Source organism: Neoarius graeffei, chromosome 1 (genome assembly GCF_027579695.1).
Source record: "Neoarius graeffei isolate fNeoGra1 chromosome 1, fNeoGra1.pri, whole genome shotgun sequence".
Classification (NCBI taxonomy): Eukaryota; Metazoa; Chordata; class Actinopteri; order Siluriformes; family Ariidae; genus Neoarius; species Neoarius graeffei.
The window spans coordinates 81857985-81875936 of record NC_083569.1 but is presented as its reverse complement, the minus strand read 5'-3'; the positions used below and the strand labels follow the sequence as shown (position 1 = coordinate 81875936).

General features: G+C 39.4%; 3 protein-coding genes across 7 annotated transcripts in view; 1 reads left to right on the top strand and 2 right to left on the bottom strand.

The window, feature by feature from the left end:
- pik3c3 (phosphatidylinositol 3-kinase, catalytic subunit type 3) overlaps positions 1 to 1572 on the top strand; it is a 73329-nt gene extending 71757 nt beyond the window's left edge. For all 3 annotated transcript variants that reach the window (XM_060938139.1, XM_060938057.1, XM_060937976.1), the window contains 3 exons: positions 333 to 423; positions 514 to 639; positions 1175 to 1572. In XM_060938139.1, coding sequence (XP_060794122.1) covers positions 333 to 423; positions 514 to 639; positions 1175 to 1189 — 232 coding nt within the window. In that variant the 3' untranslated portion in view covers positions 1190 to 1572. The remainder of the gene's footprint in view (positions 1 to 332; positions 424 to 513; positions 640 to 1174) is intronic.
- si:dkeyp-75h12.7 (uncharacterized) lies at positions 1513 to 17203 on the bottom strand. Of its 2 annotated transcripts, XM_060938476.1 has the most exons (8): positions 17095 to 17203; positions 16897 to 16953; positions 16623 to 16746; positions 11326 to 11495; positions 10383 to 10588; positions 5249 to 5387; positions 4468 to 4604; positions 1513 to 4363 (listed from the first exon to the last, which is right to left on the bottom strand). In XM_060938476.1, the coding sequence occupies exons 2-8, from the start codon at positions 16946 to 16948 to the stop codon at positions 3890 to 3892; spliced, it is 1302 nt and encodes a 433-aa protein (XP_060794459.1). In that variant the 5' UTR covers positions 16949 to 16953; positions 17095 to 17203; the 3' UTR covers positions 1513 to 3889. The 2 variants fall into 2 exon arrangements, with proteins under 2 accessions (XP_060794459.1, XP_060794539.1); XM_060938556.1 differs by having other exon boundaries at positions 16623 to 16712; positions 16897 to 17203.
- Positions 17204 to 17302: 99 nt separating this feature from the next.
- Positions 17303 to 17952, bottom strand: part of tesk1b (testis associated actin remodelling kinase 1b) — a 73099-nt gene continuing 72449 nt past the window's right edge. For both annotated transcript variants that reach the window (XM_060938266.1, XM_060938352.1), the window contains exon 11: positions 17303 to 17952. This exon is cut by the window's right edge. In XM_060938266.1, the coding sequence (XP_060794249.1) occupies positions 17808 to 17952 (145 nt within the window). In that variant the 3' untranslated portion in view covers positions 17303 to 17807.

The following is a 17952-nucleotide window of genomic DNA, read 5'->3' as shown; positions in this document are numbered from 1 at the left end:
GACTTTGGCCATGCTGGTGTCTCACTGTTGCATGTTGGAGGGGAAAAGCCATCATGTATACCAACACATGCTAAGGTTTTGTAGAAAAATAATTCTCTGCGGGCATCTCTGGCCCTCGTTGTACGCATCCTCAAAAACTACCACCTTTTCTACGGCACCATCTCGGACAACTGAAACATTCACATGCAGTAAAGAGATGAACTTTAGCTTTCTTTGCCACTGTACATTGGGAACGCTCATTACGCAGGTCATGTTTGTAAATTGGTATTTTTCTTTGGTAAGTAAATGTGCCTTAATGCAAACTGATCTTGCAACCTGTTTCTCTTTATCAGATATTCGAACCTCATTTTGAACCTGTTCTCCCTCATGGTGGATGCGAATATTCCTGACATCGCACTGGAGCCTGATAAGACAGTTAAAAAGGTGTGTTTTTCAATGTACTCGGTCCAGTTGATCAGTCTCCAACATAAAGACTGCTTTAGACTTCCTCTCCTTGTCTGATGTCCTTTTCAGGTGCAGGATAAGTTCAGGTTGGACCTATCGGATGAGGAGGCAGTGCACTACATGCAGAGTCTGATAGATGAGAGTGTCGGAGCTCTGTTTGCTGCTGTAGTGGAACAAATACACAAGTTTGCCCAGGTATAGAAATGGGTTTAATGTATAGCACTATAAGAACCATTACTCTAAAAGGTTTTTGCACCTAATGACCTCATTAAATGAATAAAACCCACAAAAAAAAATCAATTCCATTGAACCTCAGTACAGATTTATGAATATAATCCAACTGCTTAGGCTCATTATTTGTGTAATTTGTTATTCTGGAGCCATAGAGCTTTTTATTCCCTCAGGCTTCCAGTCCCAAAACACATTTTATTAGAAAACAGCATTAAATTAAGTTGACTGCTTGTTTTTGCATTATTTGAGGTTTGGATTAAACCCATTCAGTTCTTCAGTCAACAGGATAAAAGTTGCAAGAACTTAGCAATAAATATTACAATAAAATAAACTTGGTGCTTTTTTTGGGGTGGGATTTCTACCAGATTTCCAAAAAAAAAAGCAAAGCATGGACATCAAGACTCCTAGCTCTAAAGAACTGATGCTGCTTGTTGCTGTCTTTCACAAAACGTTATGGCTTGTTTTCGGTTTTAATGATATTAATGCTTTCCCCTGACAGTACTGGCGAAGGTGAGGAGACGCGCACTGGAGCCCAAAGTTTGCCGCTGGACAGATCTTGCCCCAGTAATTAATTAAAGCAAGATGGATCAAATGAAAGTGGAGGACAGAAGGGTGCCAAGAGTGTGTTTGCAGCATTGAGCATTTATATACTTGCATAAGGAAAGAAGACAGGATTGGGTGTGCTGTTATAGGAAAATACTCAGCTTCTCCCCACCACGTCACTGGTTTAGTATTATTCCCTGCAGTGTTTCTCTCTCTCTCTCTCCCCCCCCCCCCCCCCCCCTTTCTATAACAGCATGTCCTGAAGTGTTTGCCAATGATGTTTCACAGACAACATTCACTACAAATGTTTATTAAACAAGTTCCTATTAAAACTTTCATTATTGCAGCTATAAACAGCTTCTCTCAACATTTTTTTTAAATAAATAGGTGAGTGAGTTACAGCTGTCTATAGTATATGAATATGAACCATCACATTAACAAAATTGGGAGCTTCTGCTGTATTTTTTTTTTTTAAATAAAAAGGTATGGAGTTACAGAGCAGTTTGATCATGCACTTCATCCTGTGGCAACAACTTTGCGTGTGTCTTTGAGCTGGCACGGAAACACAGCACAGCAAGTCACAGCAATATGGCAAGCATAGTGTAACAATATTAAATATAAAATAATGAACTGTTTTGCTGACACCCGCATCAAGTACTTCACTTTTTTTAAAATATATTTATATTAGAAAAAATACACTGATCAATTACAGAGAAATATTAACATTTCACATTAATAAATGTTCAATCATCTATGTATTAGTGAATCATAAGCTTAAAAGACATCCAAACGTCAGTGCAGGTACAGCATCAGTATAAAACCTCAAATGCAGGGGGGAGGTTCTCGCTCACATTCACCTCCTGTGGTAGCAGGCTCTTACTCGCTCGTGCTTGTTTTTGAGGGTTGTGGCTTAATTAAAGCAGCACTCATTTTCCTGTCACACTCCTGCTTTTCACTCAGGTCAACTTGAAACTTGACATTTAAAACTGCAACAACAAAACCTGTCAGTTTTGATTTATGCATTGCATACGTTAATGAAGGAATAATTCACTACAGGCTTCATCAGAATCACGCATGGCACAAAACACAATGAAATCCCCTTCTGTCGACTTGCAGCACAGCTACATTTCTTTCCACTGGCATAAATCAGACACTAAAGGGGTGAAAGTCATTACAATTAAAAAAAGTTGTGCACAGCAACATGTCAAGACTTAGCAAAAAGTCAGCATTGCTCCTGAGGGCCTAATTTTGGTTTGCAACCCTTCTAGAAAAATACCATCATAAAGTGCACAGTAAAGTGAGTTGAAACTGAGCAAGGACAGGCAATGAGTCAGTGAGGGCAGGGGAGGGGGCTATACTTGTGTAGTTCCCCTCCCCATTCTCATATTTGCACAGAAGAGAAGCCACAGGGGGTAAAACCAATAGTTGATTTATAACTGCCTACTGAAATGAGTCACACTGCTGCATGAGAGTATCCCAAAATCAGCACCAACTTCAGATTACGTCAATATCAACAACAGATTGACGGCCTTTCCTTCTGATTTATTCATACATAAAATAGGGTATAGTACTCGGGTGAGACCAAATGATTCCATATGCAAGTTTGTAGTCGAGGACCTTAAACACTGATAGCAATAGCACTAATAAAGACAGCAGCTTGCAGTTTCTGGGCAAAATGACAAGCTACATTTTTATCTTGTTAATTTCAAGAAATGGGGGGGAAGAAAAAAAAAATAAGTTGTGTGGAGATGACAGGAACTAACCTGTCCTGCATACATGAACCCTCCATCTATATTTTGCTCATTTTTACACCCCAGGTCTTATTAAATGCTTGGAAAGAGCAAAAGTGTGGACCGTGTGAAATTCCTGAGGTCTGAAAGATTTTAAACAAACAAAAAGGTTTTAATCCATAGATACACTACCGTTCAAAAGTTTGGGGTCACTTTGAAATGTCCTTATTTTTGAAAGAAAAGCACTTCTTTTCAATGAAGATCACTTTAAACTAATCAGAAATGCACTCTATACATTGCTAATGTGGTAAATGACTATTCTAGCTGCAAATGTGTGGTTTTTGGTGCAATATCTCCATAGGTGTATAGAGGCCCATTTCCAGCAACTCTCACTCCAGTGTTCTAATGGTACAATGTGTTTGCTCATTGCCTCAGAAGGCTAATGGATGATTAGAAAACCCTTGTACAATCATGTTAGCACAGCTGAAAACAGTTGAGCTCTTTAGAGAAGCTATAAAACTGACCTTCCTTTGAGCAGATTGAGTTTCTGGAGCATCACATTTGTGGGGTCGATTAAATGCTCAAAATGGCCAGAAAAATGGCTTGACTATATTTTCTATTCATTTTACAACTTATGGTGGGAAAGAAAAGTGTGACTTTTCATGGAAAGCACAAAATTATCTGGGTGACCCCAAACTTTTGAATGGTAGTGTAACTGTGGTAACATCGTATGCTGCTGTTGGAAGCACAGCAATCAGACCAACACGAGCCAAATCACAAGCATCCGTTAGGTCATGTATACAGAACAGGGCAGTCAGGCTTCATGGATCTTGGAAGACACACAACTTCAGTCACCTTTCCATGTCCGTCAGAAATGGGGTGAACAAAAATAAGATGGCGAGGCTGAGAAACAGCTTGGATTAAGGCAACAGAATTGAAGATTAATCTAAGTCACTATACAGGGATGGAAGTACTTTGAAAGAATGATCCGATTCCATCTTGGTTATCTGATCTCCAGCTACTCGGACCGAGCTTAAAGGAATCCCCGAGCCCTCCGAAGGAATAAAGTTCCCCAACAAACACACCATTCCTGTTCTGAGAGCAGGAAGTGATGACCAACGGGTCCATGGATAGTGAGCTGGAGATCCACAATCTGCAACCCCATCTGTTTCCACATCTCTGGAGTGGTAACCGGTGTCCTCATCTCCATTACAAAACTGGTCACTCAGAATGGCTGTGGAGTAATATCTGACCCCAAGTCCGTGCAAGTGTGGATAAAACGAGTGGGGGTCAGAAGGAAGCACGTCATTAAGGGAGATGATGGAGAGATGGACAATCAATTCCTCTTCTTCAAAGTCTGCCTGTCTGGGTTCATCCACAACAGGACCCTCCTGATCCTGACTCAAAAAAGACACCTGCACAAACATGAATTTTTTTTTTTAATTGGCATCAGGTTCCAGGCTTGCAACAGATCCAACTGCTCAATCTGGGAGTGTAGTTATGAAGAAGTATACAATACCAGAGATTTAGGGAATCTGAGGTCTGTTGAGGCACACCAACACAACCATCTCCTCAGCACAAACCCCGCAACGAGAAGAAGAGCAATGAAGGCACCACATAGGGCCAGGACAAAAAGAGCTCGATTTTCTGAAGGGCCTGCACAAAGACAAAGTTTAAACTGCATGTTTAGTCATGACAAGCTCAGAAAATGCATTAAAATAAAGGAATTTAAAAAAAAATTGAAAATAAGCAGATGATCGTTAACTGATCCCTACAGGGACACCGTGAGAATTGTGCACTTCGTCCCCAAGAGATTTTCCTCGCCACCATCACCTCTAGCCGGCTTCTTCCAAAATGAAATCTGTAGCTGCTGGTTTATGACGTCTATTGTTAAAGGCATTATCAAAATAATAACTAGAGATCTGTGCAGGTCTGACCTCAGTCTTTGTCTGATTAGGAGATAGAAGCTACGGTACATAAATAGAAAGAAAAAAAATAGCCGGCTTAGAAATACAGATGCCAGGATTCGCACAGACGTTGCAAAATCTGTTCTTTTCCTGGACAGCGCTGCAGACCTCTCAAACACGGAGGGTTATATTGCGAACTGAGGTGATGTAACATGGTATTTATATAGTCAGTACACAGTGGTGCCACACCCTGACTGTGGAATCGCTACCTGAGGCTGGCTCGCCAGTTACATTCTTAAACACGCTCGAACTCGGTTAAACATACACATACAGACAGGCGCCTCTATAGGCTTCAGCCAAAGGAAAAAAAGTATTGAATTGAGCACTGTTTACCCAGCAGTGGGATGTGGACACACTGTGGTTTCGAGAGGGGAGAGGAGGCAAAGTGGGCTACGGTGCAGTACTCTTGACCTCGCACGAGCCCACCAAACTGCACCATCAACGGATGACCTTCCACCATCTCGGTGCGAGTCTACAAGAAGAACAGACCAGTCAGTGAATGTAACGATAACACAATGATAGCTGCAACTAGAACCCTTTTTACAACCCCGATTCCAAAAAAGTTGGGACAAAGTACAAATTGTAAATAAAAACGGAATGCAATAATTTACAAAGCTCAAAAACTGATATTGTATTCACAATAGAACATAGACAACATATCAAATGTCGAAAGTGAGACATTTTGAAATTTCATGCCAAATATTGGCTCATTTGAAATTTCATGACAGCAACACATCTCAAAAAAGTTGGGACAGGGGCAATAAGAGGCTGGAAAAGTTAAAGGTACAAAAAAGGAACAGCTGGAGGACCAAATTGCAACTCATTAGGTCAATTGGCAATAGGTCATTAACATGACTGGGTATAAAAAGGGCATCTTGGAGTGGCAGCGGCTTTCAGAAGTAAAGATGGGAAGAGGATCACCAATCCCCCTAATTCTGCACCAACAAATAGTGGAGCAATATCAGAAAGGAGTTCGACAGTGTAAAATTGCAAAGAGTTTGAACATATCATCTACAGTGCATAATATCAAAAGATTCAGAGAATCTGGAAGAATCTCTGTGCGTAAGGGTCAAGGCTGGAAAACCATACTGGGTGCCCGTGATCTTCGGGCCCTTAGACGGCACTGCATCACATACAGGCATGCTTCTGTATTGGAAATCACAAAATGGGCTCAGGAATATTTCCAGAGAACATTATCTGTGAACACAATTCACCGTGCCATCCGCCGTTGCCAGCTAAAACTCTATAGTTCAAAGAAGAAGCCGTATCCAAACGTGATCCAGAAGCTAAACAGGTCCAGACGTCTTCTCTGGGCCAAGGCTCATTTAAAATGGACTGTGGCAAAGTGGAAAACTGTTCTGTGGTCAGACGAATCAAAATTTGAAGTTCTTTATGGAAATCAGGGATGCCGTGTCATTCGGACTAAAGAGGAGAAAGACGACCCAAGTTGTCATCAGCGCTCAGTTCAGAAGCCTGCATCTCTGATGGTATGGGGTTGCATTAGTGCGTGTGGCATGGGCAGCTTACACATCTAGAAAGACACCATCAATGCTGAAAGGTACATCCAGGTTCTAGAGCAACATATGCTCCCATCCAGACGACGTCTCTTTCAGGGAAGACCTTGCATTTTACAACATGACAATGCCAAACCACATACTGCATCAATTACAGCATCATGGCTGCGTAGAAGGGTCCGGGTACTGAACTGGCCAGCCTGCAGTCCAGATCTTTCACCCATAGAAAACATTTGGCGCATCATAAAACGGAAGATACGACAAAAAAGACCTAAGACAGTTGAGCAACTAGAATCCTACGTTAGACAAGAATGGGTTAACATTCCTATCCCTAAACTTGAGCAACTTGTCTCCTCAGTCCCCAGACGTTTACAGACTGTTGTAAAGAGAAAAGGGGATGTCTGACAGTGGGAAACATGGCCTTGTCCCAACTTTTTTGAGATGTGTTGTTGTCATGAAATTTAAAATCACCTAATTTTTCTCTTTAAATGATACATTTTCTCAGTTTAAACATTTGATATGTCATCTATGTTCTATTCTGAATAAAATATGGAATTTTGAAACTTCCACATCATTGCATTCCGTTTTTATTTACAATTTGTACTTTGTCCCAACTTTTTTGGAATCGGGATTGTAAAACCATCAACAATCACAAAATGTTCTTGAGCCATTTTGAAGCCCATGGAAATCAGTTTTGTGGTGTTGCTGGGAGATTGCAAGTTTGAAACCTGACAAAACCTTTGCTAGGAGGGAAGGCCTTGTTTTTCTTGATCACAACAATACTTACCACAGAGCAAATTAAAGGAGAACTGAAGTCATTTTTAAACTTGCTTTATTTCTTAATTAACGTGTTATTCAATTACGTTTTCGGTTTTAGTAACCTTCTATTGTGACTCGTATTGGCAACTAATTGCAATTAAATATTATACTTATCAGTCTGGGCAGCACAGTGGTGTAGTGGTTAGCGCTGTAGCCTCACAGCAAGAAGGTCCGGGTTCGAGCCCCGTGGCTGGCGAGGGCCTTTCTGTGCGGAGTTTGCATGTTCTCCCCGTGTCCGTGTGGGTTTCCTCCGGGTGCTCCGGTTTCCCCCACAGTCCAAAGACATGCAGGTTAGGTTAACTGGTGACTCTAAATTGACCGTAGGTGTGAATGAGAGTGTGAATGGTTGTCTGTGTCTATGTGTCAGCCCTGTGATGACCTGGCGACTTGTCCAGGGTGTACCCCGCCTTTCGCCCGTAGTCAGCTGGGATAGGCTCCAGTTTGCCTGCGACCCTGTAGAACAGGATAAAGCGGCTAGAGATAATGAGATGACATGAGACTTATTGGCCTATTCGGTTTGTAGCCATGTTGAATTTAGTTCGTTTGGTCCACGGCAGGCGTCGCTTACCCGCACAATCTTCACGAGACTTGTGCGAGACTTCGAAACGTGAAGAGTCGGCACCGCCATTTTGAAAACCATTTTTCCAAACGAAGTATTGCACAAAAACGAGTTTAAAATGACGATTACTGCCTACTTTTTTCAAAAACTTTCCTGATTGCTATCAAAACAAACAAAACTTCCGGCTTGATTCCATCAGCATTCGAAAGAGGGCGCGCGCGCGTCTTTTGACAACGTTGGCGGATGTTGGTCACTTTGATTTCCGCTGTATGTTTTACTTCCGTCCTACGATGTCTCGCACAGGCCTCAACAAATCTCGTTTATGGCCATTGCTTTGACATAATGGATTGATATATTATAGAGCATATTTCAAACACTCAGAACTTGCTACAGCAGTGACAAAATAGCGATCAAAAATGCATTCCAATATTTACTAAAATGAGAGAAATAGAATTTTGATGATCTTAAAAAAAAAAAATTGCCTTCAGTTCCCTTTTAAAACCTTTATTTAGCATCGGTGAGGAAGAAGCATGACCCAAAAGCACTGATAAAATAGCACAGCAGTAGACTTGGTTTAATATGAGTGGAAAAGTGGCAGTGGTTGACAAATCACCACATTAAATGATGCAGTAGCTGGGTTCATGGGTATACAAATTAGCACTTGCTATAGTGCAGTAGAGCAGTTAATACTCTCCTCCAAGCACAATCAGCTGCAGTTTTGATCCCACACTAGTCCATGTTTCCCCTCCCAGTCATCCTATAATATGGGGAAAAAAATAACTAATGAAAGAGAGTATTGTCAATGACTAAACTAGAAAATAATGGGCTAAAATATCCATCCATTATCTATACGACTTATCTGTCAGGGTTATGGGGGAAGCTGGAGCCAATCCAGGGCGAGAGGTGAGGCACACCCTAGGCAGGTCACCAATCAAATCACACGGCTAAGCACAAACAACCAACCATTATTCAAACTCACACCTATGGGCAATTTCGAGTAGCCAGTTGACTGAATCCACATATCTTTAGACTGTGAAAGGAAATCAGAGGAAACATGGGGAGAACATGCAAACTCCAGGCCGGTTTGAACCTAGAACCTTTTCGTTGTGAGGTGACCGTGCTAACCACTGTGCCACCCAGGCTAAAATATACTTCATGAAAAGGTTCTGAAGCACAGCTTTATGTCTTCAGTAACTTTTAAACGTTGACATTCAGCATATTATGTCTGTGCATTAATAAGACAAGATGCAGAGAACAAACAGAAAACCTGTCAATTAATTCAAGCTGGTCAGCATTATTTCAAAAGTATAAATCAAGTACAATGAAGCCTGTGCTACCATTCTGTAACGGTGTAATATTTTCAATATTTGTGTGAATTATTGCTTTAAAGTGAATGTAATGCCTTATTGTAATGCTTTAAAATGAATATACATCATTCGTAATGGCCAAAATGAATTATAAAGCAGGGGGGAAAAAAAAAAATATATGATGTTTATCATCAAGCCCAAAACTAATTGATAAAACGCAGCTTCTGCATCCTGGAAAAAGGCAGCCTTGCCCCAGGGCTAATCTCACATGACGTCACGTGTGGAACCCCGGCTATCTGGGTCATTTCTGTTCATCTGACCCCGTGCTTGTTTACTCACTGAAACTGGATATTGTTGTTGGAATCTTACAAAAATAACGATGTGAAAGCGCTGCATTGTGTTTGGATGCTCAAATCCATATACAACAGGGCATTCAGTTCACGAATTTCCAAAATGACACTAATCTAAAGCGACAGTGGGTGAGGTTTGTGCAAACGAAGCAGGCAGATTTTGTGTCGCCCAACAATGAATCTGATTCATCAAGTGTTCATCACCACCAGAACGACCACATGGGAATTACTGGAGCAAAAAGAAACCCATTGATTTAATAAATGACATTTGATCTGACACTTGGACAGTTTGTCGATTCCCCTATTATCACCCGCTTCATATTTTCTTTCAATAATTACACTGAATAAATGTAAGCTTTAAAGATTATATTTCTGCATTTATTGAGCTACATGTAAATATTTTCCCTATATTTTGCAGCAGCCAGCTTAGAATAAAAAGCCACAAACCAATCTGTGTTTCCAGTTCTCTCCGGCTGGTGGTGCGCTATCGGCGGTGAGCAGGACTGTCGTGAACTGGCAGTTTCTCGTCTTGGGGACTCGAAAAGATAACCGTTTACTCCGGAATATCCTTGATAATCATCCACCCCTTCATCTGACATAAGAATCCCAGTCACTATCAGAATTCTTTCCAAAACACGATTCCATATCGAGACTGATCTAATCACTACTGCACACGGGAATGAAACGGATACCTGAATTGTTACACGTGTGACGTCACGCAGCCCTTCAGAATCTTCTGGTTCAGTCTCCGTGAAAATTGGCTGATCTTATTGATTTTCCATTAATTTATGGCCTTTTGGATCAGCTATGGTTTGAAAACACATGGTCAATCAACATAATGATTGCTGCTTTGTACAAGGAAAAACGTGGGGTTTATGGGCACTACATAAACTCGTCTTCGCTCTTAAAGTGCATCACCTGATTTTCCGTCATATGTTTATTATAAAGAATGACTGTGGTGTTCAGCTCCAGGAAATCAGTGAGGGGACAGCAGGTTGGAGGAGCCTCTTCATCCTCCCCTTGACAGACAGCATTTGGAGCACATGGGAAGTTCACATTCACCCAGAGCTGCTGCTGCTCCTTCAGAGAGATGGACACTGAGGGGGGGCTAAATCTCGCATTCGCTAGAGAAACAGAAACACAGCAAACATTACATAAAAAGCATAGTTACATTAGTACACTAAATTCCTTGTTTATATTTCTGGAAACAAAAATTTCTTTAGAAAATATTGCAGGCACAAATCACAGGTGAGTGTAGGCAGGATCAGGTAAATTTTCTGAAAGTGTGTGTAGGAGTGGAATTAATTATTTATTTAACCTCCCCAACCCCCAATAACCTGTCCTGCACACACCTTTGTTCAGCAATATTGTAAGCATTCCAAAAGCTCTTTATATTAATTTTACGATCATCGTAAGGGGGGGGCGGGGGGGGGGGGGGGCGGCACGGTGGTGTAGTGGTTAGCACTGTCGCCTCACAGCAAGGTCAGGGTTCGAGCCCTGTGGCCAGCGAGGGCCTTTCTGTGTGGAGTTTGCATGTTCTCCCCGTGTCCGCGTGGGTTTCCTCCAGGTGCTCCAGTTTCCCCCACAGTCCAAAGACATGCAGGTTAGGTTAACTGGTGACTCTAAATTGACCGTAGGTGTGAATGTGACTGTGAATGGTTGTCTGTGTCTATGTGTCAGCCCTGTGATGACCTGGCGACTTGTCCAGGGTGTACCCCGCCTTTCACCCGTAGTCAGCTGGGATAGGCTCCAGCTTGCCTGCGACCCTGTAGAACAGGATAAAGCGGCTAGAGATAATGAGATGAGATCATCGTAAGGGAGAAGTTAATAGTAAATAGCCTCATCGAGTCTTGGTACAAACCGTCTTTGATCGGGTCACAAAGCTGTGGTTCGGTCCAATTAATTTTCCCATGTCCCTGGTTCAGTCCCAGCATGACGTGCTTATAGAGATCAAAGTCCTTGAAGGCCTGAGACAGATCACAACTATCAGAGGAGATCTGGATACAGTGAGAGACATTCTGCCATTCTGCCCTGCAAAAAAAAAACCCTCCATTGTATAACGAGTAATTGTACATTTAACAGTTATTCCACAAAATCCACATTTCACTGGATTTTGAGAAAACAGAGCATTTTTATTTTTTGCAAATTCAATAAATAAAAACATTATACAAGATTTGACAATTATTTCTGCTTAGAAATGTTAAACCAGATAAATGACCATAGCAATTTGTGAAAAAATGCTAATAATAATAATTCTTGATAAAAAGGTATGTTCTTACCATGAAATACTTTTCAATATTTTGTTGCTTTTTTTGTGGTTTTGTTTTCAAGTTTTTATTTCATCCTCAGTTGGTTCAGCAACACGCTCTGCCATTTTGTTTTTCTCTACTCATGGTATATGAGCTGATTGGCTACTCTACTACTAGACTATCAGAGTGTGCGACTGCTCGTATCCAGTGAATGTGGATAGAATAAAAATATATGGTCACCATCCACTTTATTAGGAACACTTGTACACCTGCTCATTTATGCAGATTGACTGGTTTGAGTTGGTTTCAGAAACCGCTCATCTCCTGGGAGTTTCATACACGGCCAGTTTACAGATGACACGAAAAACAAAACCATCCTGTGGGCAGAGGGTCTGCAGACTGAAACGCATTACAAAGGCATGGCTGTGGAAGGAGAGGGTGCCTGTCCTCTCCGTAGAGAACGTGTGGCGAATTTTGAAACAATAAAATAGGTCAACGATGACCTCATACTTTTGCACACATTAAGACCTGTTTGCAGGAAGAACTGAACAAAATAACACCTGAAACACTTCATCAGTTGGCGTCTTCAGTCCCTTAAACATCTTTTAAGTGTTGGAAGAAGGAACGGCAACATTTATAAGTGGTAAATGCTTTACTGTCATCTTAGGAAGTGGGAGGAAAAAAAAAAATCGTGAAACGCAGGCAAATGCACATAATATTTCTAATTTTATCCAACTGTTAGACTGAATGAGCCTTTATTCACATCAAGGTTTAGATTTTCATATTCTATTGTCAGAAAAGGTTTACTAGAAAGAAATGCTTAAAATTAGAAACTTACCTGCCAATATTACACTTATTTGAAGCTTAAAACAAACCTCTAGAAATCAGTTTAATAAATCACATTGGTTTATTCTAAACTATAATAAGAATTATTATACATACAGGTCACTTTTTCCATGGAATAAAAACGTATTCTATTCCCTTCTAGCAGATTTACTGATGGCATGCAATACTGTTATCATATCTTTTATCCGCCATGTATTACACCACTCTCCCAAATGGAGAATGAGCGCGCAATATTATAATATTGCACACTGTCAAAATAACATGACGTCACACATTGGAGCTCATGCGAAGATCCAATAACAAAACTTGTCTGCTGCGCATACGCACAATCATTTCTTTGTCAGCCGGGAGAGAGAGAAGATCCAGTGCTAGGTTTAAGCACTAAATAAATAAACTGAAAACCCAAAAAGCTATCAAATCTTCATTAGATATTCTTCACAGACATTTACAAGAGAAAAACATACCAACAGACATCGAAAAACTGGAAGAGAGACACATCAGAGATGTAAAACTTCCGCACTAGCGAGTGACTGACAGATTGTAAACAAACATGGCCGCCAGGTTTGCTTCGTTAAAAGGGGAAGATTGAGAGAATTTTGGCTGCCTGGTCGCTCCGTTGTGCATCGCTGTCAATGTCGATTTTAAAAGTAAGTAAATTACATAGAGAAAGGAGTAATGAAATCTGAGTGAAAAGTGCTGTGGCGAGCGTGCGTGAAAGAAGAGTCTTGGGACAGAAATCTTAGTTTCTCGGTCGTTAGTCTGTACTACTGATGAACACTACAGTGGCTGTAGGGGACCGCACTGCTGCACTAATGAACCCTACACCTACTTATTTTCAACTTCTTCAGTATTATGCTAGCTGAATGGAAATTATCTGATATACCACAAAAAAACCCAGCCAATATTTAAGTGTTAGATGAGTGACTAAGATAGTTTCCCCCCATCATTTTTTGCAGTACATACATACATACATCCCCATTTATTTTTATCTATCTATAAACACGTGAGATATATTTAAAAAAAAAGCCACATACACGCATTTTTATTTACACACACACTTATATGCACTAGTGCATCTCAAAAAATTAGAATACCATGACAAAGTTCCTTTTTTTCATAATTTAATTCTAAAAGGTAAACTTTCATATATTCTATATTCATTACATGTAAAGTGAAATATTTAAAGCCTTTTTTGTTTTAATTTTGATTATGGCTTATAGCTCATGAAAATCACAAATCCAGTATCTCAAATTATTAGAATATTCCCTAAGATCAATCAAAAAAAGGATTTACAATACAGAAATGTCCAACTTCTGAAAAGTATATTCATTTATACACTCAATACTTGGTTGGGGCTCCTTTACCATGAATTACTGTATCAATGCGGTGTGGCATGGAGGTGATCAGTCTGTGGCACTGCTGAGGTGTTATTGAAGCCCAGGTTGCTTTGATAGTGGCCTTCAGCATATCTGTATTTTTGGGTCGGGTGTTTCTCATCTTCCTCTTGACAATACCCCATAGATTCTCTATGGGGTTCAGGTCAGGCAAGTTGGCTGGCCAATCAAACACAGTAATATCATGGTCAGCAAACCATTTGGTAGTAGTTTTGGCACTGTGGGTAGGTGCTAAGTCCTGCTGGAAAAGGAAATCAGCATCTCCAAAAAGCTCGTCAGCAGATGGAAGCATGAAGTGCTCTAAAATCTCCTGGTAGATGGCTGTGTTGACTTTGAACTTGATAAAATACAGTGGACCAACACCAGCAGATGACATGGCATCCCAAATCATCACAGACTGTGGAAACTTCACACTGGGCTTCAAACACCTTGGATTCTGTGTCTCTCCACTCTTCCTCCAGACTCTAGAACCGTGATTTCCAAATTAAATGCAAAATGTACTTTCATCTGAAAAGAGGACTTTGGACCACTGAGCAACAGTCCATTTCTTTCTCTCCTTAGCCCAGATAAGGCACTTCTGACATTGTCTCTGGCTCAGGAGTAGCTTGATCTTAGGAATGCGAAAGTTGTATCCCCTTTCTTGAAGATGTCTGTTCGTGATGGGTCTTGATACACTGACACCAGCCTCAGTCCACTCCTTGTGAAGCTCTTCCAAGTTCTTGAATCAACTTTTCTTGACAATCCTCTCAAGACTGCGGCCATCCCTGTTGCTTGTGCACCTTTTCCAGCCACTCTTTTCAGCAATGACCTTTTGTGCTTACCCTTCTTGTGGAGGGCATCAGTGATCATCTTCTGGACAACAGTCAAGTCAGCAGTCTTCCCCATGATTGTGGTTGTGTGTACTGAACTAGACCGAGAGATACACTGTGTTCATACTGTTTTACTCAAACTCGAAATGAAATATTCTAATATTTTGAGATTTTTTTTTAATATATGTTTTTGTACTGTATGCCATCCTGATTAAAATTAAAATAGAAAAATGCTTGAAACATTTTAGCTTGTGTAATGAGTCTATAATATACAACTTTCACTTTCTTAAATAACTGATGGAAAATATTGAACTTTTTCACAATATTCTAATTTTTTGAGATGCACTAGTATACACACCACATACACACACACACATATATATATATAAATAAATAAATAAAACACACATACATTATATATATATATAAAAAAATAAATACATATACACATACATATATACACAATATATATATATATATATATATATATATATATATATATATATATATATATATATATATACACACACACACATATATACACATATATATATACATAATATACATTATATATATACACATTATATATACACATACATATATATACATACATATATATACATATGTATGTATGTATGTATATATATATGTATGTATATTGTGTGTATATATATATGTATGTATATTGTGTGTATATATATATATATATATATGTGTATGTATATTATGTGTATATATGTGTGTGTGTGTATATATATATATATATATATATATATATATATATATATATATATATATATGTGTATGTATATTATGTGTATATATATGTGTATATATATATATATATATATATATATATATATATATATATATATATATATATATACACACACACACACAATATACATACATATATATACACACAATATACATACATATATATACACACAATATACATACATATACATATATATATATATATATATATATATATATATATATATATATATATATACACACACACAATATTATATATATATATATATATATATATATATATATATATATATATATATATATATACACACACACACACACACACACATATATATACACACACTGTACATACGTGTGTATATAAAAATATATATAAATATATGCTTTTCAGAAAAAGGATCAGTCAGCAGAGGTTCATGAAAATGAGTGAGAAAGGTTTTAAGGAACACAGTTTTCTTAATGCTTGTTTTGTTAAAGGTTTTTGTAGAATATTGTGTTTGTCTTGTAACATTATTTTTCCGTACTGTAGAATCCAGATGATGTCTTCAGTTGACATTTGCGGATTTGGTTAAAAAGGTGTTAATTTCATGTGAAAAACTTTGTAACACACCATTACCATGTCGAATCTGACTGATGTACTCCACTTCCTCAAAAAACCTCATTTGACTCATCTCCCCTCTTCATACAGGCACGGCCGAGTCAGAGGAAACTAAAACAAAGCCTTTTTCGTTTCTGAGACAATGAGAGAAGATACGTGCAGGGATGGTGCCTCAGCTGTGGCGTAGTTAAACCACATGCAAGTTTCACATCAGGGCCTATGCACACTGCGTTCCAGCTGTTGCTTCCTCACCCGATCTCTTTTCCACCATCCAGCACATGTGCACACCTCTGTCCATGCCACTCACCTCTAAAGTGCACTCAGGCTTCTTAATCAGAGAAGCATTTCGCGGGTTTGTCTACTGCTTGATGGATGTAATTGTTTATCATCAGTTCATGTAACCTGTGTAAAATTTAAATATCCCACACGCACGTGTGTGTGTGTGTGTGTGTGTGTGGGGTGAGAAGATAGTGTTTTAAACCCACCCTTGACTCTTTGTCTGGACAGTGAAGGTCATGGAGGTGGCACTGACATCAGAACAGCTCCAGTGCACGTGGCAGCCTAAATCCTGAACACTTACACGGGTAGTGCAAGAAGAGAATGAGGACCCTTTTTAAAACAAAAAAAATAAAAACAAAAACAAACCCACCACACATCACTCTGACAATCAAATACATGTCTAAGCAGCTTTTTTAAGTTTACCTAAAGCCATTTGGAAGGCACACATACAAATTTAGTGAACTAAATAAATCCACTCACCTACATTCAGCACTAAAGAAATCACCCTCAAGATTAGGGGAACAGCCCACATAACAACTGCAGCAAAAAAACAAAATGGAAAAATTTATTCGAATATCACTCCGTCATTCAGTGGATTACTTGAACCTAACCATAAAACACACATCTCGGGTGCCAATCTTTTTTAATGAAGGGATTTAAGCCATTTTCAGTACTCACCAGCAGAAGAGTAGAGGGTTTTAATCAGCTCACCTTTACCGGAATGGATGAAAACATGACAACACAACCAAACATTAAGTGCCAAAAGTGGAACCACAAAACTGTCATCATAGGAGAGAGAGAGAGAGAGAGAGAGAGAGAGAACGCACAAGCCACAGACAGCACCAACAGCTCTCTCTAGTGGAATTAAGCAACTACAAAACACAAATTATCTTTTATATTTTAATGCAATTTAATTTCCTTAATAAAATAACATTTAACCAAACCTTTACATCCCCATTTTTCCAAAACAATATTCAATCAATCAATCTTTCATATATATAGACTTCTCTGGTGCCATTACAGAAAAGCAAGGCAATAAAGACCATACAGAAAATAAAATAATTTATAACTCCGATATTCTCTCTTTAAATACACACAGGCATAGTTCGGTACACAATGCGCAGCACCTCCTAGTTTTATAGTTGATATTAAACAGCTCAGCTGTGCAATCAAAATTTAACAGTATTCTCAGCTTTCTCAGCAAATTGTCCAATAAACCCATTGAAAGGCATAATTATGTTACGTTAAACAAAGGGGCATTTTTAACTGGACAAAATCAACACCCGACTAAGCCCCAGCACAATTCAACACTTTCTCTGAGCAATGTGCAACAGCAGCAGGTTTTAAGGCGTAGGATAAATGTACAGCGTCCTCTCTCGGGCAGTTCCTCATTAAGTGTGTGTGCTGTGTGCAGGATGTGAAGATGGCTGCACTCTGCACAGCAGCTCCCTGGTTGCAGAATCGCTGTTTAAGTTCTTATACGGGTTGTGGCGTGTCCCACGGATGCACATGGAGGGGAAACTGAATCCTGCCAGG

What these genes read in the sequence shown, in the direction of transcription:
- si:dkeyp-75h12.7 (XM_060938476.1), bottom strand. Translation starts at nt 16,948, where the DNA reads ATGTGGGCTGTTCCCCTAATCTTGAGGGTGATTTCTTTAGTGCTGAAT. An exon ending in TTGTGACCCGATCAAAGACG is followed by an intron (nt 10,589 to 11,325) that starts GTTTGTACCAAG and finishes CTGTTTCTCTAG; the next exon opens with CGAATGCGAGATTTAGCCCC. An exon ending in AACATATGACGGAAAATCAG is followed by an intron (nt 5,388 to 10,382) that starts GTGATGCACTTT and finishes TTCTTCTTGTAG; the next exon opens with ACTCGCACCGAGATGGTGGA.